This window comes from Stenella coeruleoalba, assembly GCF_951394435.1.
Source record: "Stenella coeruleoalba genome assembly, chromosome: 8".
Lineage (NCBI taxonomy): Eukaryota > Metazoa > Chordata > Mammalia > Artiodactyla > Delphinidae > Stenella > Stenella coeruleoalba.
In genome coordinates, this window is record NC_137154.1 from 52,830,977 (window position 1) to 52,857,274 (window position 26,298).

The 26,298-nt window shown below is 53.7% G+C and overlaps 1 protein-coding gene and 1 pseudogene across 4 annotated transcripts in view; both read right to left on the bottom strand.

Moving 5' to 3' along the window:
- The window catches only part of GDPD5 (glycerophosphodiester phosphodiesterase domain containing 5), a 92,376-nt gene that overhangs the window by 38,789 nt on the left and 27,289 nt on the right, over positions 1-26,298 (bottom strand). For 2 of the 3 annotated variants that reach the window (XM_079929987.1, XM_079929989.1), the window contains exons 2-3: positions 18,351-18,433; positions 6,293-6,469 (exon numbers count right to left, since the gene is read on the bottom strand). In XM_079929987.1, coding sequence (XP_079786113.1) covers positions 6,293-6,409 — 117 coding nt within the window. In that variant the 5' untranslated portion in view covers positions 6,410-6,469; positions 18,351-18,433. The remainder of the gene's footprint in view (positions 1-6,292; positions 6,470-18,350; positions 18,434-26,298) is intronic. The other variant, XM_079929988.1, reaches the window with a different exon arrangement.
- LOC307190673 (protein SET-like) lies at positions 8,210-9,736 on the bottom strand (annotated as a pseudogene). Its single transcript has 2 exons — positions 8,603-9,736; positions 8,210-8,380 (listed from the first exon to the last, which is right to left on the bottom strand). The product of its transcript is annotated as a protein SET-like (transcript).

Consider the following 26,298-nt stretch of genomic DNA (forward strand, 5'->3'; position numbering starts at 1 on the left):
CTCAGCCTGGAGCACCCCGTCCTTCCCCGAGCATCCTGTGGCTTGCGTCAGCCCTTGGGGAGACGTGAGCAGAAGAGCTGGGGGCCCTTAGGAGGGATTATCCCAGCGCCCTGCAGGGGGCCCGGCCAAGGCCACAGGGTGGTGAGTGGCCACAGCCTCTTGCTGACGCCCATCACCTCCTGCCCCATACATGCTCCCTAAGCAGACACGCAAGGTGGTCACAGAGGGCATGAACAAGTGCTTATTCGTCTTCCCGGGAGCGTGGCCTGACCACGCCCGGCCCCCTCAGTGCCGTTCAGAGAGGAGGAGGTGGGGTGCGGGGGTTCCCGAAAGCCAGCGACGGCCTGGCTTTATTACAGCAATAAATCCTTAGCTCCCTGTGCTGCAACAACTTCTGCCAGCCTCTCCTCTCTCTCATGGATGCAATAATATCATCTCCCATTTTCTTATCCTCATGGCAAACCTGCAAGGTTTATAGGATAAAATGGCTCTTATCATCGCCAGTTTAGAAGTGGGAGAATTGAAGCTCAGAGGGCTCCTCTCTGACCTGCTGGGTCCCTCTCCCGCAAAGCACCAGAGAAGGGAACAGCCATCCCTTTGAAAGTGTGTAGGGAGGACACGTTTTCCCCGAGTTGGAACAGTGGTCTGTCCTGTTCAGGACGTGAGACACGTTGGTATCTGTTATCTAACTGGACCCTTGGGGCGTGGGTTTGTACCTCCACCTCACCCACAGCAAGCTGAGGCCCAGAAAGGGTCTGGCCTTGTCTAAGGCCACACACTAAGTCACTGGAGGAGGCAGGGTAGAGTTCAGGCCGCAGCTCCCTTAGCCAGGAATGGCCAGGTGCGTCTGGCTGACTCCAGTCACACCCTGGAGCCCATTCCAAAGGCTGCTTCCTCCAGGGAGCCCACCTTGGTTCCTGAGTGAGATCCACTCTTCCCTGCCCCATAGCCCTGCCACAGGCCCACGTGCTATCGATAGGACAAGAACGTGGGGAGCCAGCTGGGAAACTCACCCCCTCCTCCTCCCACTGGCAGAGCCTGACCCCACCTCCAAGGGTGGCCTGGGAGGTCCCTCGGCTGAGTCAGCACCCCTCCCTGTCAGCCACAGCCAGGGGCACTGGAATGCACATGCGCCCCTACTCTCCGGACCACCCAATGTTCCTTGGGGTGCTCACCCGGGAGCTCATCGCGGGTCCAGCCTCCCCACCCTCACTGGCTTCCTCACTTGCTCTTCAAGTCACCCGCTCGGTCTTCCTCCCACTCCTTGCCTGAGGTCCTCCTCTGAGCCAGGCCCTGGCTTCAGCACACTCACGGTCCAGCGGGAGAAACAGGAAGTCAGGACCCACATGGGCAGCCCAGGCCTGAGATGCTGCGGGAGCCCAGGGGAAGGGGAGAGGCAGGGAAGGAGGCCTGACTCTTTTGTCTGAAGGGGACACTTCTTAGAGGAATAGAGATCTGCGATGAGCCTTGAGAGGCAGAGACAAGAGAGAAGGCATTCCAGGCAGAAGGGACAGCGGAGCGAAGGGCAGTGCTGTGAACGGGTGAGGCAGGTTATCCCGGGATGGCTGTGTGGAGGGTGAAGGGTGACGGAGTGCTGATGGATTTCCCAGCAGCAGGTGTCTTCCTGCCATGGTGGGAGGTGCTCCCATCGAAAGAGGTAGGCAATGGTGGGGTGGGGGGGTGTATTTTGTCTGTGTTCCACCCGCCCCCACTGCGCTATTCCTGGACACTCCTGAGACCGCGCGGCCTCTCACACACCCCCTGGGCACAGCATGGTTTCCCGACTCCAGGAATGGCCTCATCCAGCCAGGTGGAAATCTTGGGATGACGGGAGGCATCATCAAAATTCTCTTCTGCAGCCAGTCTGCTGAATGCACCGTCTAGGCGTCTCTAGAATCCCTCCCTTTGCTACTTCTTTGCAGACCCCTCCCCCTAGTTGAGGCCTCAGCCTTTCTTGTCTAGCTCCCTGCCATCCCCGCCTCCACTCAAGGCCCCTCAGCGCATTCTCCGTGATTGAACCAGAGTGGTCCTTGCACAGACCGAGTCCGACTGGGCTCCCACCTCCCAGGATGGAGTGCAGGCTCCCCAGCACAGCTTCTGGCTCAGGTCCCCTTGGCCACACGCTCTCCCTCCTAACACCAGAGCTGCACTGGGCCAAATCGCTTTCAGTTCCCAAACACAAGACACTCTTGTAACATGCAGCTCCCCGACCTTCCCCACTCTGGCATGACATGATGCGCTAACTCTCTCTGACACCAGCTCAGGCAAGCTTTCCTGCCTGCGGTGTCCCTGGGCCCCGGCAGTGATCACCCTGGGTGGTCTGGAGGTCTGTTCTGATCTGCTCCCCACCCACTTAGGAGCCCTTCAAGGGAGGGAGGAACCAGGTTTGATATACCTTTGACCGCTGGACTCAGGGCAGGTATCAGGACAGGTTTGTTGATTGAGTAAGTAACCAACACATCCCAGGCAAGACTGTTTGGTGTGGAACGGGGGAGAGGGCACGGGACTGGGGGTGCAAGCAGACGCAGTACAAGCCGTGCCTTCAACTCCTAGGCTTGAATAAATCACTTCCTCTTCCTGGAGCCCCGTCCATAAGACAGAGGGGGTCAAAGGAAGCTTAAAACACCCTTCAAAAGGCAAACATACCATAGAAGTGCGAGAGAGTTGACGGTCTCCTTCAACGTCTCGGGCTGGAAGTTCCTCCAGGCATCTGACCTATATCCCTCCTGCTACAAAGAAGCTGGTTTTGACACTGCGCTGCCTCCCACAAATGCAGAGTCTTCAGGGCCCCCTGTGGGGATGGCCTGAGAGCCGCCTTCTGTCCTGCCCCATCCTTAATTGGCAATATTAGAGTAATGAGTCACAGACAACAACCAATTAATTATCCCCAGTTATAAAAAGCTTTTGCTTCCGCTTCCTAGCTGTCGAGCGAGCCAGCCTTCTGCTGCCAGGCTCCTCCACTTCCTCGGTGTTGGGGGGCAGGAGAGGACGTCATTTCATCCCTCTGGTCCTCAGTTTCCTGTTTCCTTATTTGTCAAGTGTGTGTCCTGGGGGGAGGGGACAGTGTGAGCAGAGGGTTGGAGGAGATGGGAATGTGAGGGGTGGGGAGGGGCAGGAAGGAAGGAGGCCAACCTGGATGGAGAGCAGCGGGGCGGGGGCTCCTTCCCAGGCTCCCTGCACCCCTCTTCCCTCCCCAGGATCCCCGTCCAGTACCGCGGGGCCAGCTCTTAACCAGTGAAGCACTGAGGGTGCCTAGCCTGGCATTCAAGCCATTCCCCAACTTGTCCCAAATGCTCCCGGTCCCTGCTCTTCTCTCTGTCAGGCAACTTCCCAAGTCCTCCTCCCCGTCCTGCCTTTCTTCTTTAAACACACCCAGACTTGGGGCTTCCCTGGTGGCTCAGTGGTTAAGAATCTGCCTGCCAATGATGGGGACACAGGTTCGATACCTGGTCCAGGAAGACCTCACATGCCGCGGAGCAACTAAGCCCGTGCGCCACAACTACTGAAGCCCGCACACCTAGAGCCCATGTTCCGCAACAAGAGAAGCCACCACAACGAGAAGCCCGTGCACCACAACGAAGAGTAGCCCCAGCTCGCCGCAACGAGAGAAAGCCCGCGCGCAGCAACGAAGACCCAATGCCACCCCCAAAATTAATGAATTAAAATAAATAAATAAATAAACACACCCAGACTTAAAACCCGCCTGTCTTCCTGGCAGCCTCCAACTTCCTGACGCTCTTGCTGCAAATCTATCACGGATGGGGCTTCAAGCCTTGATTTCCCCATCCATAAACAGGGCATAACAATTAAATATGCCCCAACAGGGTGTTAGAACAATCAACAGGGCAATGCCTGTAAGCCATAAGCTCCCCGCATACAATAGGTGCTCAATAAACATTAACTGTTACTCTCACACTTTGTTCCCAGCCTGAGGATGAGTGCTTCTGTGACTCACCACCTGTGTGTCACCTCACTGCACAGAAGAGGCCCAGAGGGGTTCAGCTTCACTGAAGAACTTGACCCTAGGCTTCCCTGACTTGGGAGACACAAGAGGCTCCCCCAAGAGGTCCTGAGCGGAGGCAGTGCCTGGTGGGGGCATGGGGGGTGGAGGGGTAAGGGGATGCCCAAAGGAGGAGGGGAAGGTGGGGATGAGGAAAGGCACAGGCCCAAAGCTGGGCCCGCTCCCCCTGGCCGAGGCCTCTCCAGGCCCGAGGGGCTCTCCTTTCACTCCCCAACCTGCGCTCCCAGAGCTCACTCTGGGCCTCTATTTGTTCAGCAAAATTTACAGAGCAGCTTCTCTGCACCAGCCCTGACTTTGAGACACCAGATTGCTGTTGCTTTCACTGTGTCAGGCCAGGAGCCCAGCCCCCATCACGGTTCTGGCCCAGCTGTCTGGGGAGGGACTGGGGAGAGAAAAGAGAAGAGAGGAGAGCCAGGGAGAGAAGGGTGAGCCCGCGGAGGCTGGAACCCAGGAAGTGGGAGAGGAAGCGGGAGTGGAGCTGAGTTAAGGGCCGGGGTGGGCCGCCCGCTCATCCTCAGCTGCGAGGTGCGGGTTGCCTGAGGTGAGCTCAGCCCTTTCTGCAGAGGCCCTGCCACCCAGAGTTGCTGCAAAACCCTCTCTCCTCTCCCAGCCTCTCCCAGGCTGTGGCCTGCAGCCTCCGGCCATTGCCCCATACCTGGCACCTCAGGCCTTGGCATTTGCAGAGCCTATGCCGCTTGGGCCCCCAGTCAACTCAAAACTGGCCTCAACCCACCACTTCCTCTAGCCTGGGCCCTGGGCGGGCCACAGCCAAGACCCATCACTTCCTGACTCCACAGCCTGGAACTGGCTGGCCCTGGGCCCACCAAGAGGTGTGAGGTGCCCTGGGAGAGAGCCGCCTTCCTCCAGTGTCTCTTCCGACGGCTAAGGGCTTCCTGCTTGGGAGCTCAGCCATCCTTCTCCTCCCTTCCTCAGCCTCAGCAGTCTTCCCATCCCACCCCCACCGAGAGCGCTGGACACCGTGCAGGGCCAGATCCGAGCTCTGCCCCTCTCTAGCTGCGTGACCTTGTCCTGGTCACGGACGTCCTTGGCTTCTGTTTCCGCATGTGAAGCGGTGGCGATGACATCTAGCTCACGGGCTTGGAAGCAACAGGGGTGGCCACGTGTCAGTGCTCAGCTCAGCGCCCGGCACACAGACAGACACCTGGGTGTCAGCAGACCGCGAGCTCCTGCCCTCCCGACACGTGGAGGCCCTGCTGACTTCCTTCCGCTGCCTCAGGGGAGAATGGAGCTCGGAGCACAGCACATGGGACGGACAGGCTGCCCTGGGCAGGTCCCTCCTCTCCCTTGCCTCAGTTGGGCATGTTGCCTCCTGTGTGCTAGAGTGGGTACACGGCAATGACTCAGGCCAGGTACCCACAGGTGGTACCTGCTGCTTACCATTTGGGGGTCATGAGAACAGGCTCCCGACTCAGTCGAGTGCTCTGTCCCTCTGTCCCTACCAGCACAGGCAGAGAGGGAGGGCAGGGAGGTGGACAAGCTCCCCCAACCTCCACATCCAGATGTAGTCTAGTGATGCTTGGCCTCTGACCTCCGCCCCGGCCACTCCAGCCCGTGTTGGGGCTGGCTGAATTTGGAGGCTGGCCTCTTTGTTCAGACAAGCAGGAGGGAGGAGAAAGTTGTTTTCCAGGCAGCAAAGCTTTTAGATAAACACCATTTATCTCTCTCTCTGTTCCCTCCTGAAGGAATTGGGTTCCTTCAGAGAAGAAACTAGATCCAATGGCTGATGGTGCCCCAGGGACGGAAGTGTGGCCTGGGGTTTGGCTTGGGGAGCCGGACACTAAGGGAGGCTTTCTTTATCCAGCTGAGCACCTGCTGCCAGCCCTGGCAGGCTTGTGGCTCAGGTGATTGGGCCCTGGTGCCAGGCCATGGCCCTGCCAGCTCCCAGGCTCCAGGATGGCCTGGCCCAGCTCTTCACCCTCCCCTTGAAGAGCCACCCGTCTGCTTACCTGCCCATCAGGATCTGCCAGGAAGCTGAGAACTTCTACTCACCTTGGGGGACCCCACCCTCTTGGAGCAGCCCACACCCCACACTGTCAGAGGGGAGTCAACAACTGGCTACACCCATGTTCCTTGCCCTCCTAGTCAGGTAGATTTGGGAATTTCCATAGGCCCATTTTACAGAAGGAGAAACTGAAACCCAGAAAGGGCATTGGCCTGTCCAGAGCCACACAGCAGGGTGTCAAAGCTGAGACCCCTCCCCCAGGCCCTGGGGCTCCCTGGGTCCTTTGGCCGCATCCCAGCACAGCTCACCGGTGTGGTGTCATCGTGAGAGCGCTGGTAGCGCTTCCAGCGGCAGCCGTAGATGCCGGTGAGGCAGGAGAGGCAGAGCTGCGGCTCATAGTACTGCAGGGGCTGGTGTCTCACCATGCTCGCGCCCGCGGCCCTGGCGCCCGGCCCTCAGGAGCCCATGGAGGCCCCCGGCTGGTCCTGGGGGAGGAAACAAAGTACTGTGAGGCAGGGGAGGGGTGGGGACCTGGCCCCAGCACAGCAGGTGTCCCTGTAGTCTAGGTCAGGGAGGGTCAGCCTCTGCTCAGAGCCCTGCCGTGGGTCCTTGTCTCTCTCGGAGTCAGAGGCCCATCCTTGCAAGTCCCCTAGGACAGTCCCCTGCCACCCACCCATGACCTAATCATCCAACAAAAATCCCCATACCTATTAGCAGTCACTCCCCCACTCCCACCCCCCAGCCCCAAGCAACCTAACCTACTTTCTGTCTCCACGGATTTGCCCATTCTGGACACTTCACATAAATGGAATCATATGATATATGGTCTTGTGCGTCTTGCTTTTTTCACTTAATGTTTTCAAGGTTCATCCATGTTATAGCGTGAATCAGTACTGCATTTCTTATTATGACTGAAAATTATCTGATTGTATAGCTATACCATTTGATCCACTCACCAGTTGGTAGACACTTGGGTTGTTACCCCTTTTTGGTTGTTATGAATAACTCTGCTGTGAACAAGTTTTTGTGGGAATGTATATTTTCATTTCTCTTGAGTAATACTTTGGGATGGGATTGCTGGGTCATACGGTAACTCTATGTTTAACTTTTTGAAGAACTGCCAAAAGCTGTCTTCCAAAGCTGTTGTACAATCTTACTTTCTCCAAGTGTTATCATTATCATCCCCATTTTACAGATGAGAATTCTGAAGCACAGAAATGTTTAGCCATTTGTCAAAGGTCACACAGCAGAGCCTGGCAGTCTGGCTCCTTGTTCTAACCCAGGGGTTGGCAAACTACAACTCACAGCCAAATCCAACCAGCCACATATTGTGTGTGTGTGTGTGTGTGTGTGTGTGTGTGTGTGTACACATTTAGTTTTATTGTGACAAAGCAACTTGTATAATTTTCAGGTTTAAAACTGAGCATCATCGTCCCTTTGCAGTGAAACAAAAATTGAAAAATAAACAGGAACAAAATTACAATAGTGAATGTCAATTGCAAATAAGATCCTACAGGTTCTGCTGCTTCTCCCATCGAGTGGCAGGGCTCAAGTCATCATTAGGAGAGAACTTTATTTTAAAAGTGTCCTCTTAAACTGCAAGGATGTCCGTTAAACATCACAATTAAACATGCCAAAGGAGAAGCCATGTTGTCAAAATGCCCACTTAACCCACCCAAACGTCTCAAACCCACCTTTGCTGACCTTCTATAACCTCATTTTTTTAAGTTTTTTTTTCTTTTTTTAAACAAGAGAAAGTAGACAGATGCATGTTGGTAAATGCTAACTGTCCACATTCACATAGAGACACAGTGTAATCTCTGAGCCCAATATACAGAGACAGGAGGGAAAAAGCTAGAATTCTATGCACTAATACACAGGGGCCTAGCACCCTCCAGCTTCCAGCAGAGCTAAGGGAGCAGAAGGTTTTTTTTTTTTTTTCCCACAGAGCATGGTGGTGTTGATTCCATAAAGGTTTTTTGAGACAGGAAGGGATAAAAATGAATTTGGAACAGAAAGGGGTAGAGATTCTTTTCCCACTGAATTCTGCTCAAGGTATTTCTCCCCAAAATAAGTTGTGAGCCATGGTATAAAGGAGAAATGAGACCTCAAACACAGGGCGACTGAGCACAAGAGGAGGAGAAAAAAGAGAAAAAAAGACTGTAACTTGCTCCCAGGGACTGGAGAAAATTTAAAAAGGAAGGTTGGAATCCATCAGTGTTCCATTAGTCATCTTCCCCTTCATCTTCCTCTCCTCCCTCCCCATCATCATCTTCATCACCTTCATCCTCATCCCCTTCTTCATCAATATCTTCTAATCCTTCTTCCTCTTCATCATCACCATCATCTTCTTCTCCTTCCGCTTCCTCATCATCCATGTCCGGAATCAAGTAGTACTATAATGGATTTGGCCAAAATATCATTTTTTTTTTTTTTTTTTTTTTTGCGGTACGCGGGCCTCTCACTGTTGTGGCCTCTCCCGTTGCGGAGCACAGGCTCCGGACGCGCAGGCTCAGCGGCCATGGCTCACGGGTCCAGCCGCTCCGCGGCATGTGGGATCTTCCCGGACCAGGGCACGAACCCGTGTCCCCTGCATCGGCAGGCGGACTCTCAACCACTGCGCCACCAGGGAAGCCCCAAATATCATCTTTGATGACCTCTCCTAACTCATCTGCACCAGCATCAGAATGGTCAGTAAAGCAGGTGAAGAAGCTTTCTGGTTCCTCATGCCGTCTCTTCCTGCTGGCTTTATTCTACGTTTGACTTGAACATTTTGTCAAATCCTTTCCGGATTTCCTTTTGATTTCAGTGGACTTTGAAGGTGGATCACCACTCTCATTCAGATGAAATTCTTTGGAGAGAACTTTATTTTCGAAGGGTTTTCATCCAAATAAAAATCTATTCTGTAACCTGATTTAAGATCTTCAAATTCTGTCACTTCGACTCTCGTCAAATAATGCAGCACCTCTGCAAATAACGCAGTACTCCCCAAGGAGTACAGACACTTGTGGACGGTTAACAAATGCTGTTACCCCAAAATCTGGGATTTTGGCAATCAGTGCCGACCTCTACTGAAAAAATGGTGGGCGGAGTTTGTTATATTTCTGTTCTACTTTCACAATCTCCTCCCTGGCTTGTTCGTTAAGTCCGTCTGTTTCATTCTGCGCTTCATCAATATATTCAATTGCTTCTTGCTGTTCTTTTTCTTCCTTCGGCAAGTTCAGAGAAGCAGACGTTTCCTCTGGCCTGGAGGCAGGAGTCAGTCTCGGTTTCTTCGGTTTCTTTGCTTGGGGTGGAAGTGAAGACTTGTGTTTGGGGGCCATGCTGGGAGAAAAGCCAAGAATCCACCCAAGGGAAGAAGCTCGTACCAGGAGCTCTGAGAACTCCAGCCACGTGTTTTTATACAGCCCACAAGAGGAGAATGGTTTTTACATTTTTTAAGTAGTTGGGGGGAAAAACCAAAACAAAAATATGTTTTGATCCGTGAAAATTATACGTGAGTCAAATTTCAGAGTCTGTAAATAAAGGTTTACTGGACGCAGGCCCACTCACTCATTTATGTATTGTCTATGGCTGCTTTAAGGATAACTGCAGAGTTACGACAGAGACCATATGGCTCAGAAAGCCTAAGATACTTACTGCCCAGCCCTTTATAGGGAAAGTCTACTGACCCTGCAACCACGGGGCCACCATGGCCCCTGAACCGGTATTGTAAGTGCAGCATATGGGTGAGAAGGGAAAGGGTGCTGTGGGCACTTAACAGGTGCAGGGAGGGTCTGGGCATGCTTCCCAGAGGCAGTGCTGAGCTGAGGCCTGTAGGATGAGCTCCCGTCTCTAACGCCCCAGAGGCCACACCATAGGGGCACCGGGCTTCAGGCCCACCAGCTACTTCCACGTCTGGGCCTTGCTCAGGGCCTCTGCCTAACACCCCCTATCTCCCCCCGCTCTCCAAGCGCTAACCTCAGCACAGGGATGACAGCCTCCTGTCCGAGTGCGGAGGCGCGTTAGGAGCTTGCTGGGCACACTGACCGACCTGGAGCCTCCTAGTTGCTGGGAAGCGTCTGGTGCAGCCTCTGTGCCCGTGGCTCCCTGCGGAGACATGTGGACATGGTGCCGCTGCTGGGGGCTCTCGGAGCCGTGTGGAGCCCAGGGCTTGGGGGACGGTATAGGATGGCGATGCTGCTGCAGTCAGCTTAGCACCCATGGGGTTGGGGAGGTCAGGAGTGGGGTCAGCAGGTAGGGGATCCTCTCAGCTTTAGTCCTCTCTAGGAGGAGTGTGTGGGCAATTCCCTGATGGTCCAGTGGTTAGGACTTGGCGCTTTCACGGCCAAGGGCCTGGGTTCGATCGCTAAGCTGGGAACTAAGATCCCACAAGCTGAACAGTGTGGCCAAAAAAAAAAAAAAATGGAAGGAGTGTGTGCTCACATATGTACTCCCACATTCACAGCCTTCCAGAGGAGGTAGAAGGCCAGAGTCCACAGCCAGGGACCACGTCTCACCCTGTGAACCCCCAGATGAGGGTCTCTGCTGTCAGGTGGGCCACAACACCTGCCCCTACTTCCCCCGGAAGGGAGGAAGCAGCTAATATGTAGAAAGGGCCCTCGATTCACCCTCCCTTGGCCAATGACTTGCCCTGTAGCCAGAGCCACTCAGGGCTCTTCCCTGAGCCTTGGTTTCAGCTTTTGTCTTGACTTCCAAAAAAGGTCAGATGACTGGGGGCTGGGGGAGGGGCAGCGGTGCCAGGAGGGCACATGGCTGCAGTGACTGAGGCACGGCAGGTGGGCATTCTGCAGGCAGGGGCCCTGCCCTCCCATTCCTTTCCCAGGACCCCCACCCCCACCCCGACTCTGGGACTGATTCCCATGTGTCCTCTGCTCCCCCACCCCCATGAATGAGCACTACAACCCACCCAGGAATGGAATTTCCATTTCAAATCTGGAAAAGAGGGAAGTAGAGCTGCCTGCACCAGGCCTCCAGCCGGGGACTCAGCTGACTGTGGCTCTTGGAACTATTTCCCTCCCCCCACATCCCCACCATGAATTTTCACACTATTCAGAACTGCAGGGGCATCTTTGAGAGGCAAACCTCTTTTCTTTCCTCTGCATGTTCTCCTGGGGCCATCAAGATAGCCAGCGGCTCCTTGCTGTCTCCAGGGGGGTCACCCAGACCCATCATGGGCACAGTGACCGCCTCATCACCCCCAGCCTGCCTCTAACATCCCTCAAGACCCTTTTCTCAGCACACCCTTGGCCACTGCCAGGGCAGTGGCCCAGTCTCACCTCTCCCCTGGATGGGGAATCCCTGCGGTGGGCCTTGCCCTGCCAATCCAAGGTCTCACCTGCAGTCAGAGGGAGTTTTTAGCAGACAAATGACCAGGATCTGGCTCCTCTAGCCTCAGCACTCCAGAACCTGCTGTCCCTTCATCTGGCTAACACCTCCTGACCCTTCGAGTCTCCGCTCAGATGTTACCTCCTCTGGGGAGCCTCCCCTGAGCCCCAGGTTTGGTTAGAGGGCTCCCGGCATCCCTCCTTCTTCCTGGGCAGCCTGTGGGAGCACCACTGACATGCCTGCTCCCCCAGGGGATAGCCTGAGTTACTCCGACTTCCCCAGTGGCCAGCACGGGGTAGCAAGGGGGGGCAGCCCTGGGGGTGTCCTGGACCACACTTCCGAGAAGGCTCGGATGTTCCCGCTGCCCAGACCCTGAGCGGTCAGGACAAGCCCCCAGAGACCAGATTCTCCCCAGCTGCCCCCTCCTGCCAGGGCTAATGGCATCACTTGCATCAGTTAACTTCTCCAAGCCACCTCCCAGAGCTGCTGATATCAGCCAGGTTCCAAAGAAATCCTCAGCCTGGACCCCCCGCTGGCTCTGGGACAAGAGAAAGCCCTCACCTCTTAGCCTGATGCTTGAGGGTCCTCCTCAGCCCAAAGTCTCATTTTCTGTCTGAATTCCTGGTCCCTGCCCCGAACTTCCACAGCCTCCTGTTTGCACAGGGAAGGGGCTTCAGGAGGGAGTCAGGAGGGAGACGGAGGGCAGGTCCGCTGTGGAGTGGGCGAAGGATGCAGGGGGTGGGCATACACCTCCAGGGGCCTCGCCCATCCTTACACCCTGGGAACGCACCTCACCCACTTCCCGGCTCCTCGTCCCTCCCCTGACTGGCAGGGTGCCCGGCCCTCACTGCCCCCAGACCCCGCTGCCTCAGGCCCCAGGCCTGCTCTCTTTCTTGAGAGTGGAAAGAGTCTCAGGCCAGGTGTCAGTGCCTGGATCGCAGCCTGGTCTCCTTCAACTGACTTGCTGTGTGTGACCTTGGAGACTTGTTTTACCTCTCTGAGGAATGGGCACGAGATGGAAAGACACAAAAAGGACCCAAGGCTGCAAAAAATACTGACACGTGCTACACCGTGAATGACTCCCGAAAACATCATGCTAAGTGAAGGAAGCTAGTGACAGAAGGTGGTGTGGGAGCTTGTGGGGCAGCATGCCGAGCGCCGCACCTGTGTCAGCTCCCGATGAGAGCTGTCCAAAGTAGAGTTTGACAGTCTTCTTTTACAGGTTAGAAATATGGGCCCCAGGTGGATGGAGGAACAAACTGGGGTCCATCCAGACAATGGAATATTACTCAGCCGTAAAAAGAAATGAGCTATCAAGGCATAAAAATACACGAAGGGACCCCAAAAGCACATTGCTAAGTGACAGAAGCCAATGGGAAAAGGCTGCATACTGTATGATTTCACCATATGACATTCTGGAAAAGGCAAAACCAAGAAGTGGTAAAAAGATCAGCGGTGGCCAGGGGTTGGAGGTGGGGAGCACAGGGGATTTTTTGGGCAGTGAAACTATTCTGTATGATCCTGTAATGATGGATACGTGTCATTATACATTTGTCAAGCCCCACAGAATATATAACACAAAGACTGAACCCTAATGTAGACTATGGACTTCAGTTAATAGTATTGTAGCAACACTGGCTCATCAATTATAGCAAGCGTACCCCCCTAAGATAAGACGTTAATAATAGGCAAAACCATGGGGTAGGGGAAGGAGAGTATGTAGGAACTCTGTATTTTCCGATCAATTTTTCTAAAACTGTCACCAAAAAAATCATCTATTAATTAAATACATAGGTATTTAATTTAAATATCTATATCAATTGATCAATAGATAGCTGGATCAATAGATCTAGGCCTGAGAGATGACACGATTCACCCGAGGCCAGACAGCTAACCATGGAGAAGAGAGGATTTGAAACCAGGGCTGCCTTAAAGCCTAGTCTTTCCATGGCACCAGCCCTAGACGGAGGGTCTGTCTGCTGCCCACGTTTCTACCACCTTCCGTGTCCATGACAGCTGTAGCATGTGTCACTGAAAACTGCACCGCAAAGGGCCAAGTTCAATATTTTGGTTGGCAGCAGGGGCATGGAGTGTGACCAAGAACTCTGGGCAGGAAAAAGGACCCCCCCACATACAGTGGGTGCAGGGCTGGGGGAGACGGAGACCTGACCTCCTCCGGCAGCCTTCCCGGGGCCCAGGGAACAGGGCAGGGTGCACATGTGGAGGTGGAACCACGCCCTCTCCCTTCCCCCCCCGCCCCCCCCCCCCCGGGCCCGTCTCCTTGGCCATGGCCGCCCTCACTGGGACTCAACCCTAGCCCAGACTCGGTGCTGGTGGGCTGAGGCTGAGCTCAGTCACCAGCAGGCTGGGTGACCTCCACAAGCCTCTGGTCTCAGCTTTCCCGTCTGTATCATGGGATGGTGTGAACAACATCGGATGACCTCCAAGGGCCTTTTCGGCGCTCAGCTTCTAAAAACCCTTTATCCACCTGCTCTCTCCCCATCCTCAGGAGATAAGCAGAGGTGGGGTTGCTCAAGGAGGATGGAAGGACAAATCCCACAGTCGTTGCCTGGTCTGGTGGGGAAGAGCCCCCTCCATTCCCAGGACCAATGGCTGGAAGTCAGGAGCCCGCCGCCCACTGGAGCAGTCAAGACGAGGTTGAAAGCTGCAGGAAGGCCTGCGACGAGGTTAGAGGCCTGGTCATCCTGAACCCCAGGCCAGGGCTCTGCCCCTGTCCAGGTATCTCTACCATCTTTGACAGGGACCAAGGTATAGGTAGTCACAGCCTGGATAACTCACAATGACCCCAAACTTGACTTAGAGTGAAACCCAAGGAGTAAAAGGCACAGGGCTGTGGGGACTCCTTCCCACAGTGCTCAGGAAACATGGCCCTGGAGCCAGACCAGGGCCTCCCGGTGGTCCTTCCTCACTGCATGCCCATCCCCTGTTCCCAATGCAGGTGTGCCTGTGAAACCACCTTAGCTCTGGGATCCTCTGACCGCCTTGAGGCCTGGAAAACTCCTGCTCATCTCAGCGCAGCAGCTCCTCCTCTAGGAACTCAGCCCTGCCTGGGTCAGGGTCTCTTCTGGACCCAAAACTCCTGTGCTTCCTCTAGCCGCACTGCAGGGCGGCTTCCTGGAGAGGGTGGATGTCAACAGAACTCAGAAATAAGGGAGGATTTGTAACACAAGGGGGGAAAGAAGGGGGCTCTAGGTAAGGGGACAGCACAGGGGAAGCGTGGTGCAGGGAGGGTGAGCAGGGCCTCTCCCAGGGCTGAGGGCTCCAGCAGCAAGTTAAGTCCCGGGTGGGTTCCATCTGGGTGTGATGGGGGTGTCTACTCCAACAGTAGCCTCCCAGCCCTCTGGGGACCTTCCAGCAGGGCACCCCCGGGGCAGCTTGCCAGCTGGGCTGTTTCTCCAAATAATCGACCAAACCCAAATCCACAAAACAAATCCCTGGCCCCAGAGCTGGGGCTGGAGATGCGGGGACAGAGCTGATTCTGGGACCTCCCACTCCCAGACCATCCGATCCCACGTCCCACCCTACTGCTCTCCAGCACAGCCTCCTATGCTTAGCTTTTGAGGAACGCTCAAAGAGTCACTACATTTCCCGCTCATCAGATGGCTTAAGCTGAGAGATGTGGGCTGCTACATCTCACCGTGTGGCCCTGAGCGAGGCACTCTGCTTCTCTGGGCCTCAGAGAAAGCCCTAGATTCTAATGAAATCAGCAGAGAAGACAGGCAGATGTAGGGAGGAAGGAAGTCTGTCACTGAGGCAGCTGCCGGTGGGGAGAGGCTGGGGGAGGAGGTGCCGGGAAGGAGGCCTGGTGGGCCGGTGGCCCCGTCATGGCCGCTCATTCTTTGGGGGAAAAGCTACTCAGTGGCTTGGGCTGGGGCTCTACAGGAGCTGTCAAAGAATCAATCATGCCATAATCAGGGTCATTGTTAATCTCTTTCCACCGTGGTGCCAGGGCGTCCTGTTTACCCAACACTTCTGTCCCAGAAGACTTCTCATTGCTCTTCCTCTGGGGAAACTCCCAGCAGGCTTGCTTCACCCCGGTCGCGGGTCCCCTTCTGTCCCTCCGGGCTGCCCTCCTGTAGGAAGGGCCACAGGATTGATTGTAGCCCTTGATTGTAGCCTCCTGTAGGAAGGGCTACAGGATTGATTCTTCCTGCTTCTCCTTCGGGAAGGGCTGGCTTCCTCGGAACCGTGGCCTCTGGTATGATCTGTTCCATACCCGATCTACTCATTCAGTGTATGTTTAAGACGCCTCTGCTGTGTGCCAGGCACTGCTGGGACCTGAGAGAGATTCACCGAGAATCCGACGTGGCCCTTCCTTTCAAGGAGACAGTCTCGTCGCAGCAACAGCAGCTACAATTACAGCCACACTCACAGCGCTCTGCAGTGTACAAGGAGCCTCCACACACATCGTCTCACTGAAGCATGGCCCTGACTCCACGGGTAAGTACCGGATCCCCATTTTATGGACGAGGAGGTTGAGGCTGGTGGAGGGCAGGACACGTTTGCTGAGCTGCACCCTTCGTTAAGGCCCTTGGGGGACAGACCTGCATGTTTGGGGCCATAGGCTGAACGGGGATCAGGCTCAGGACCCTGCCCAGGGCCCTTGGGTTCTCTTGGCACAGAGAGGACCTCTCTTTGGATCTCTCTTTCCCCAGGTCAGGGCTATGAGCTTGGGCTCAGCATTCACCGGGAACAGCCTTCACACTCTCTAAACCAGAGTCTTAGAATCCCCTCCCCCAGGGCTCTCATAATCATGGAATCCTGGCACAATCCGACAGGGATCTTAGAACTAACCCTGGATTCCAGAATATGAAAGTCATCAAGTGTCAGCACCAGGAAAGACCTGGAGCTATTCCATCCAGCCTCCCCTCCCTGCAGAAATCCTCTGCACAGCCTCTAGTGCTGGGTCCCCGGCACAGTGGCCCCTTCCTCCCTGGAGGGCCGAGCGGTTCCCTCTTTAAACGGGTACAGAAGGAAGGCCCTCCTAAGAGGAGGGGCCTGCCCCCAGCCCCCCCTCCGCCCACCAGCACTGACAGGTCCTCCCTGCAGTGAGCAAAGGGCCAGGCCAGGGGCCTGGTCAGGGGAGAGACTTTCACCATCCTCTCACCCTTGGTGGACGCCCCAGCCCCTCCCAGGCACAGGAACCAGGCTGGCTTTTTCCGCTGCCTCTCCCTGGGTCTCTGGAAGGAGGGGGCCCTGAAGAGGAGGAGGAGAGGAGGAAGCTGAGTCCGGCAGGGACATGCACTGAGCAGACTCCTCTCCGCCCAGTTTTTAGCCCCTGAGGGAACGGAGAGCAATGATTTACGTTATTTATTTATGTAAAACAGCAGTTATTAGACAAACAGGCTTCCCAGGCAGGCCCTGGGGATGGGAGGAGAAGCAGGTCTTGCCATTTTAGGAATCTCTCTCTGCTTCCTTCTCCTCACACCTACCTGTCTAGCCTCACCTGCCCCTGGCCCTCCTCACGTGGCTGTGCTCCGAGCACACGGCACCTCCCAACCTCCCCCCTCCCCCGTACCTTCGCTCATGCTGGGCCCTCTGCCACGACAGCCCTCACCCTACCCCCCCAATCCAAATCCCAACCATCTTAACAAATGCACCCTGGACAAAGCTTGGTCTGATCCCCCCGCAGAAGCCCACTGCTTCTTCCCTTTGTTCTCGAATCACCAAGCAGAGCTCTTGAGACATGATCATAGGCTTCTGTGCACAGTAATTATCTGCTTCCGTGGCTGCCTTGCCCACCAGGCTGAGAGCTTCCCCAGGCGGAGACTTCTGATCCATTTGGCCCAGCTTTTCTGAAGAGCCACAGTATCTGCGACCCTGCAGGTGATAGGGACACGCGATACCCCAGGCCCCGTCCCTGCTAGAGGAATCACTGGACGGGGGACCTGTGTTCCTGCACTGGGCCAGCACCAAGGAGGCACGCGTTTATATGTCAGTCAGAAAAGCTGGTTAAATGTGCAAAGGAAGGAAAGAAAGAACCCATCAGAGCCTCTTAAACCACCCAATTGCAGGGCCACTTCGGAGCCTGTTCCCAATTCTGCCTCTGAATAATTATTAGCCTTTTCTCTATTTACAGGAAAAATTAAATTACTAAAAAAGCTCTCAAGTATTTTCTCCCACGATTTTTTGAAACCTCTGCTATCTGTTCCAGGTCTAGTACAAGATGACCTCAGATGTAGCACAGAATACTGACTTTCTCACTGCCACTTGCATCTCTCTTCATCACAGTGCTCTGTGACGAGCAGCAGCCCTGCCACTCGGGCAAGTCTGAGAACCTGGGGCCTCAGCGTCTCTTCCCCTCTTTCAGATTTCCAGGTTTCCTTTCTAAAAACCAACCTTGCCTGAATGCTGAGGAAGAAAGTCCCAGGGGCTGGCTGGTCCAGTAAACCTTGAAGGTTCATGCTCAGTCCATGATTCAAGGCCTCTAATTCCACCATTTACCATTCATTCCTTTGGCTGAAGCATCACTCACTCTGGGATTCTCTCTTAAAATACAAATCTCCCCTGGAAATGGGAGCCCATTAAACCTCCAAACTGAAGTTCAAGGAAACTTAGTTTAACGCCTGGCTCTAGAGAGGCAGTAAATCATAGGGGTTAGGAATGTGAACCCAGAGCCGGCCTGCCAAGTTTGAAACCTAGTTCTCCCACTTACTAACCGAGCAGGTTCCTTAATGCCTCTAGACCTCAGTCTCCTTATCTATAAAGTGGGGATAATAATAGCACCAACCTCATGGGCTGTTGTGAGGATTGAATGATCTAATATGTGTGAGGTGCTTTAGATAAGTACCTAGTCCACTAGAGAAAGCAAGAGACAACTCTACTCAGAGTTTCTGTTTTTGTTTTTTCTTGCTTGTAAAATGGAAAAATAATCCTTGTTTCCTCTGCCTTCTCCCATGAACTGTAGAGTACGGCTCCCGTGAGAGAGCGAACATCTTTCTAGAACCCAGTGGGCTGCTCTCTGCAGCTTCCCTCTAACTCCTTTCCCCCCACCTCCTTCCTTGCTTTTTCCTTTACCTGGAAGAAGGCACCAGTGGCTGTGAGCTGGGCTCCTGGGGGGTCCTGTCCACAGAGGTGGTGATGTCACTTCAGTGGGAGAGCTGAGGGGACAAACCCAGTCAGATTACACATCAGTCCATCCTGCCTTCTCCCCTCCCACCCGGCCCTTAGTGAGCCCCCACCCTGTGCCCACCCCACGCTTGGTATGGGGACCAGGGATGGGTCACATCTAGTCCCTGCCCTCGGGAAGCCGCCAGGCCGGTGGGAGAGCCAAGGAGACGTATGTGACCCAGTCGTGTGCTATGAGACCCAACACAAGCACCTCCACATATGCCGCCCCCAAACCAGCCCCAAACCCAAACCCAGTACAACCCGCGGTCTGAACCACTCCTGCCCCACCAGGGCCCACAGAAACATGATCCAAGGCCCAGCCACCCTGGGGTGAAACCTGGGGCTATGCCTGCCTCCTGGGAGGCAGAGGCCCGTTCCTGCTGCCCAGGGACCTGCTTCTTTGGAGGCAGACACCAGACCAGCTGTTCTGAAGCAGCCGCTGAGGGAGGGCCGGGTGGGCTGGAGGAGGGACCTGGGGCACCGCAATTATGTGGCTGACTTGTGACTCATGCCCCGCCTCCCCCATCACCAGCTCCTACAGCTGGCAGGGCAGCCCTCCTGCCCAGGAACTGGGAGGAGAGATGGTCCTGACAGGCCTTGGGGAGAGGGGAGAGGGGGAGAGGGGGAGAGGGAAGGGGGTGCTGGGTCAGCACTGCAGGCTGCGGAGGATGTCGCCACATTGCCTACTAGGGGACACTGAGGCTGGCAGGGCCTATGTCACCCAGAGAGTCAGAGTCAGAGCCAGGGTGGGACCCAGGGCAGGGGTGGCTCAGGCCTGGTGTCCAGCCCAATCCCATTCCGACATAAGAACCTTCTCCAATCTGATCGGGCCCTGGAGCCTCATACCAGCAAGAAATACAAACAAGACTCAGCCTTGGATGGGAGGGGGATAGAGGTGGACTCACAGAAGCTTGGAAATGACATCCAGCTACTGAGAGATGGACTCCTGGGGCACCCCCAGCCCTGCCTCCCTCCACTTGCAGTCCCCAGGTTTCTCACAGAGCCCTGAATGCACTGCACTTTACAGTTTATGAAACACTTATTTTCTTCATCTCCCACAACGATCCTAAGGCCTAAGTGACAGAGGGAATAGAAATAGAGCAGGGCTAAGTGTCCATCATCGGATGAATGGATAAAGAAGATGTGGCACATATATACAATGGAATGTTACTCAGCCATAAAAGGAAACCAAATTGAGCTATTTGTAATGAGGTGGATAGACCTAGAGTCTGTCATACAGAGTGAAGTAAGTCAGAAAGAGAAAGACAAATACCGTATGCTAACACATATATATGGAATATAAGAAAAAAAAGTCATGAAGAACCTAAGGGTAAGACAGGAATAAAGACACAGACCTACTAGAGAATGGACTTGAGGATATGGGGAGGGGGAAGGGTAAGCTGTGACAAAGCGAGAGAGGCATGGACATATATACGCTACCAAACGTAAGGTAGATAGCTAGTGGGAAGCAGCCGCATAGCACAGGGAGATCAGCTCGGTGCTTTGTGACCGCCTGGAGGGGTGGGATAGGGAGGGTGGGAGGGAGGGAGACGCAAGAGGGAAGAGATATAGGAACATATGTGTATGTATGACTGATTCACTTTGTTGTAAAGCAGAAACTAACACACCACTGTAAAACAATTATACTCCAATAAAGATGTAAAAAAAAAATAAATAGAGCAGGGCTTCTCAAACAAATCACCTAGAGATCTTGTTAAAAGGCAGTCCAACTCAGTAGGTCTAGGCTGGGGTCTGAGATTCTACATTTTTTTACAAGCTCCTGGGTGATACCTTGCTGCAGGTCCAGGGACCACAGTTTGAGTAGCAAGAACATAGTTGTTAATGGCATGGACACTGGGGTCAAACTGCCTAAGTTAGGATCTTGGCTCTTACTGTGTGACCTTGGGCAAGTTACTTAACCTCTCTGTGCCCCAATCTCCTTATGTATAAAACAATAATCATAATAATAAAACCTACCCCATAGGGTTGATGTGAGAATTAAATTATGTAAAATGCTTAAAGTGATGATGATTATTTCAAATTTTTTAATGGAGTCTCTGAGAGATGGACACATTCAGCAAGGTGGCAGAGCCAGAATTCAAACACAAATCTCTTAATGGAAATCCTGTAATAATAACTTGCCACATGTCACAGCCAGCAAGCCCTCCGCCATTAGACAGACATGGATACCTAAGCCCGGAGAGCGGAGAGCGGCTGGGAACTGACAAGGTCACCAGAAAGTTGGTGTCGGAAATTCAAGTCCACGACCCCCAGCCTACTGCTCTTTCCATCACACCTCACTGCCCTGCAAGGAAGAAAAAGCATCACAAGTTCCCCCTGAGGGGGACCCAGCTCTGCTGTCGGCCCCCACCTGGGCAGCAGCTACCCTGGAAACCAGATGTGTGTGGGAGTGGCTGGATGTAGACGCTGCCCTCATGCCCACCGTGGCCCCAATTCCCCTGCACTCTCAGAGCCCTGCCTGCCAGGCTGGGCGAGAACAGTCTAGCATCCTCCTTCCATTGCCCAGCTCTTACATCCAGTCTGTGGCACTGTTCCGTCTCAGGATCACCCAGCCTGGGTACCAGGCAGGGCGGGATGCGGCCGGGTCCCATCTCTATCCCCACCTTGGCTTCCCAGGATGGGGCCAGTGGGAGCTTATGAGTCACTTGAAGGAAGTGCTTGGCCCCAAACAGGAAGTGGCTCTTCAGGCAGAACCCCTGACCCCCACCCCCAGGAGCTCCCCAGGGCAGGTGCCTCGGTGACAGAGTCTGGTGAAGGAAGGGAAGCTGATTGGGACCTAGCGACACATATTCAGATTCTACCTGAAACTCAAAAGCCACACCCATCGTCTGCATTGTGAAACCCAGCCAGAGGGCTTCTCTGCTGTGTGATCTTACGTACATCAGTGCCCCTCTCTGAGCCTCAATTCCCTCGTCTGTAGGATCACGGGGCCGCACTACAAGACTGCTATAGCCTGGCATTCCACGATGGAATAAAGGATTGGAGGACGTGAATATAGGTTTTAAATAAATGAACAAAAGCATATGTGAAAGAGATGAATGAGTGTATGCCGATACCTAGATTTAAGCTCCAGCTCTAGCGTAAGCACCGTCATTTATCTCTCGTTAGCTGCAGGATAGACATCTATCTCATGGGCAAGAAGACATCCCCTGAAACACCCTGAGGTGCAGGGAAGAAGGGCTACTACCCTGAGCCCCACACATCACAAACACACACTCACAAATAAATACATTACAGAACATACAGGAGCTTCTGTCACATAACATCCGTGGGACCCACAAGCCTAATCCGCTCCCCTAACACTGCTCAGGCCTCTAAGAAACTCTTCATTTCTTGGGTTTGAAGAACAAAAGGTGATTGTGCCCAGATGAAGGTCTGAGGGTTGCACAGTGGCTGACAGGGGTAAGGGTGGGAAAGGGAGGGAAACAGGATGCTACTGGGGGGGGGAACGGGAGGGATGGAGGAAGGGCACTAAGTGGCAAGAATGTTCTGCGGGGCAGACAAATTAAACTTGTCAAATCCTTTCAGAGAGCAACAACTTCTTACATAACAAAGTATCCGCTTCCCAGTAATGCTGAGCATCTTATTTTTTTTTTTTTTTTTTGGCTTTTCTCCCTGTTCCAATCTGTGGTTCTAAAAGTACTCATGAATTAGTGTGGTATTCACAATAAATGCACACGGCAGCTGAGGAACATCTTACAGTATTTAACAATTCATATTACTTGGATTAATGTAACATGAAATGAGATACTAATTCTTTTTTTTTTTTTTTTTTTTTTTTTCTGCGGTACGTGGGCCTCTCACTGTTGTGGCCTCTCCCATTGCGGAGCACAGGCTCCGGACACGCAGGCTCAGCAGCCATGGCTCACGGGCCCAGCCGCTCCGCGGCATGTGGGATCTTCCCAGACCGGGGCACGAACCCGTGTGCCCTGCAATGGCAGGCGGACTCTCAACCACTGCGCCACCAGGGAAGCCCTTTTTTTTTTTAAATTTTATTTATTTTTTGGCTACATTGGGTCTTAGTTGCTGTGCATGGGCTTTCTCTAGTTGTGGCGACCGGGTCTACTCTTTGTTGCGGTGCCTGGGCTTCTCATTGCGGTGGCTTCTCTTGTTGTGGAGCATGGGCTCTAGGCATGCGGGCTTCAGTAGTTGTGGCACGCAGGCTCAGTAGCTGTGGTTCGTGGGCTCTAGAGCACAGGCTCAGTAGTTGCGGTGCACAGGCTTAGTTGCTCTGTGGCATGTGGGATCTTCCCGGACCAGGGCTCAAACCCATGTCCCCTGCATTGGCAGGCGGATTCTTAACCACTGCACCACCAGGGAAGTCCCATGAAATGTGGTACTAATTCTTTACACTGGCAACTAGATGGACATTAATCACAACTATGAATAGTTTAATTTTTATAAAATCTTTAAAAATTTGAATTACTATATCATGTCTATTTAAATAATGGTATTTTAAAATTGGATATTCATTAATTATGATGTCTATAGTTTTAATTTCCTAGATAATTTCAAGGAATAAAAACAACTTTTGAAAATATAAATTTTCCTTCTTTACATTCAATTTATATTTTTGATGGAAATATATTCAAATTCTATACACTCTAAATACAACTGCATTTTATTTTTGATCCCTTAGATTATAACCATCCATACACAATTTCCAAATGATGTGAAAAATCTTGATTATAACAATTATAGTCATCTTGCTAAAATGAAGACAATAAAATATATTTTATGAAATATGTCTTATTACTCATCCAAATGCCACCAGCCCACCAACAAAACACCCAGATGTGTAATAATAATTAAATTGTCTTCCTTGATATTTTGTCCCTTTCAGTTACATAAAACCATAACTTTACAAGGTGGGAAAATGAAACTATCTTATTTAGTAGTTTCCTGGTTTGTTTTGTAACCTTCCAATATCTGACAAACATATACTGCATGCCTCTGTTTGTATTTTTGTCCTGGGCCCTGAAAATTTTGGGCCATGCCTGCCTGCCGACTCCCTGCCCACCAGCTCCCTTTGGTGGGGCCCAGGCCACCCGTGCAGGTCGCCTCTCCTCGCTGAGGATCAGCTGGGTGTCGAGCCAGCCCTGTCCTCCTGAGTCTGCCTTTTAGAAAATGCTCCTCACGTGAAAAGTCCTCATGCTTAGATGAGGGACTTATTTCCAGAGCTGATGCGAATACCCTTCAAGGGCAGTGGCCATGACTTGACTGCCAGATTCTCCCACAGACCTGGTGTTCCTTGAAGTCCCTTACATTCCAGCACCATCCGCAAAGGGACCCGGATGGGAGGGCCCAGCAGCCTCTGGTCCACCAGGCTGGTAGCCCCCATTGGCTCAGACTGAGCGAATGGTCCATGGCCCCCACAACTGGTTTTCTCCTCCTCTGCACCCTCACTCTGTCCACCTCTACCCATGACCCCCTCCTGCCCCCTTACCCTGGGCCTACCGGTCACAGTGACCCCCTTTGGGCTAAAGCCACCAGAATGCACCCTCAGCCCCGTGACATCTGGGCTGACAAATCTCCACATTCTGGGCTTCCCTGGTGGCACAGTGGTTAAGAATCTGCCTGCCAGTGCAGGGGACACGGGTTCAAGCCCTGGTCCGGGAAGATCCCACGTGCCGCGGAGCAACTAAGCCCGTGCGCCACTACCACAGAGCCTGCACTCTAGAGCCCACGAGCCACAACTGCTGAGCCCATGTGACGTAACTGTTGAGTCCACGCGCTGCAACTACTGAAGCCCACACACAACGAAGAGTAGCCCCCACTCACCGCAACTAGAGGAAGCCCGCGCACAGCAACAAAGACCCAAAGCAACCAATAATAAACAAATAAATTTATATATAAAAAAAAACCCTCCACATTCCCTGCCTGCCACCTTCCCAGCCTCTTTCACAAAGAGCTTCCAGAACCTGGGTTCTGGAAAGGGGCAGGGTAGTGGTGTTGGAGACTGAGAGCCGGGAGACCTGGGTTCTGGGTGTGGCCTGGCCACTGAAAGGCAGGTCGGTGTCACCTCTAGGGTCAGGGTCTTTACTTGTCAGACGGGGATACTGCAACCAGCCCAGAATGCCTCATGGGATGAACAGGATAACCCAGTGAGCAGGACCTGATGGGGCTTTGGAAACTGTAAAGTACTGAACCATGTGATGGCGGCTCACCTCATCTCTTGTGTTTCCTACTCGGCCTGGCCCACGTGGAGTCCATCTACTAAGACACTGTCCACCATTTAAGGAGGGCTGGCCACAGCCTTGTACGAGGCTGACATTCCCTGTCTGTCTTCTCACTTACTCCTCTTAGCCTCCCACTACAGTACATTCTACGGATGCCAAAGCGGAGGCTCCAGGGAGTTTGGGTCCCATGCTCAAGGGCACAGCTAAGCAAGTGGCAAAGCCAGGATTCATACTTTGTCTGACTCCCAAGCCAGGCTAGACAACATAAATCCAATCACCAACACACATTTCCTGAGCTCTCCGGTGTGCCAGGGGAGGCCTGAGGCTGGGTGGACAGACCTGCTGGAGGAGCCCACAGTCTACGGTACAGACAGACACACGCAGAGAGGGCATGTGAGCAAAGGAGGCATCCTGCTTGGGGAAGGGTGCAGGAGGGCCTTGGTGGTAGATCAAAGCCTAGCCCAGGCAGCAACAGATACCCAGGAGTGAGCAAACTTGTTTCCCCTGCACCCACCACCTGGCCAGCCCCTCAGGCCTGCTCCTGGGTGGAGCGGGGCCCTAGATATTTCAGACCACCTCCTCCTCTGGGGCCCCTACCTCATGTCCACCTTCACCCCTAGGGTCTGCTGATTCCCCAGGCTTCAGGACAGGGTTCAGCCTTGCAACAGACTAGACATTAAGACTAGTGAAAGAAGGATCCTGCCCATCTGAGCATGCAACCCCTTACCCAGTAGGTGATCAGAGGAGCTAATGACTAAACAGCAGTGACTGACCACTCTGGTACCTGGCTCAGTTCATCCTGACTGCAGGGAGGTTAGCTCAGGTTCTGAATCAGACTAAGGCTGGTGGGGACCAGAGCAGAGCTGGTAAAGGGTAAGGCGCTCAGATAAGCAGTCACAGGGGGGTGGGGGTAATGGGTCCTGGCCCTCTCACCTCCACCCTTTCACTATGTGAACAGAAGCAAATCACTCTACCTCTCGGGGTATGAGTCAAGCTGGGATTAACACCACATTGAAATCATCTGATTTTAGCTGGGCGCACATAAAACTTCGGTCAGAAACACGGGTCGCAGAGGCTCAGAGAGGCCAGGTGACTTGACCAAGGTTACACAACAGGTGACAGAGTCTGGACTAGAACCCAGGCCTGTCATGCTCTGCGGGGCTAGACTCCCAGAGGTCAGGGTGGAGAGGCCAGATTAGGGTGACATCCCTTGTGATAACACAGGTGCAGGAGAGGGGTTGGGACAAGTTCCATCAGGGCCAACCCAGGCTGACATCACCAGTTAAAGTCATCATAGTCAGAGTCGTGGAAGCACAACTTCTGTTTATTTGTTCCTGGGACATGCTGACCAGCACGAGCTCCGTGAGCACTTTCTATGGAGGAAGCCCCGTAGAGCTGAGCCCACGCTCCACAACTACTGAAGCCCGCGCGCCTAGAGCCCGTGCTCCGCAACAAGAGAAGCCACCGCAATGAGCCTGCGCACCGCAACGAGCCTGCGCACCGCAACGAAGAGCAGCCTCCCGCTCGCCGCAACTAGAGAAAGCCCATGTGCAGCAACGAAGAGCCAACGCAGCCAAAAATAAATAAGTTCAGGTGGGGGATAGGTCCCTGGGCCTCAGTTTCCTCCGTGGCGCTCGGTGCTTCCATGGGCCTGT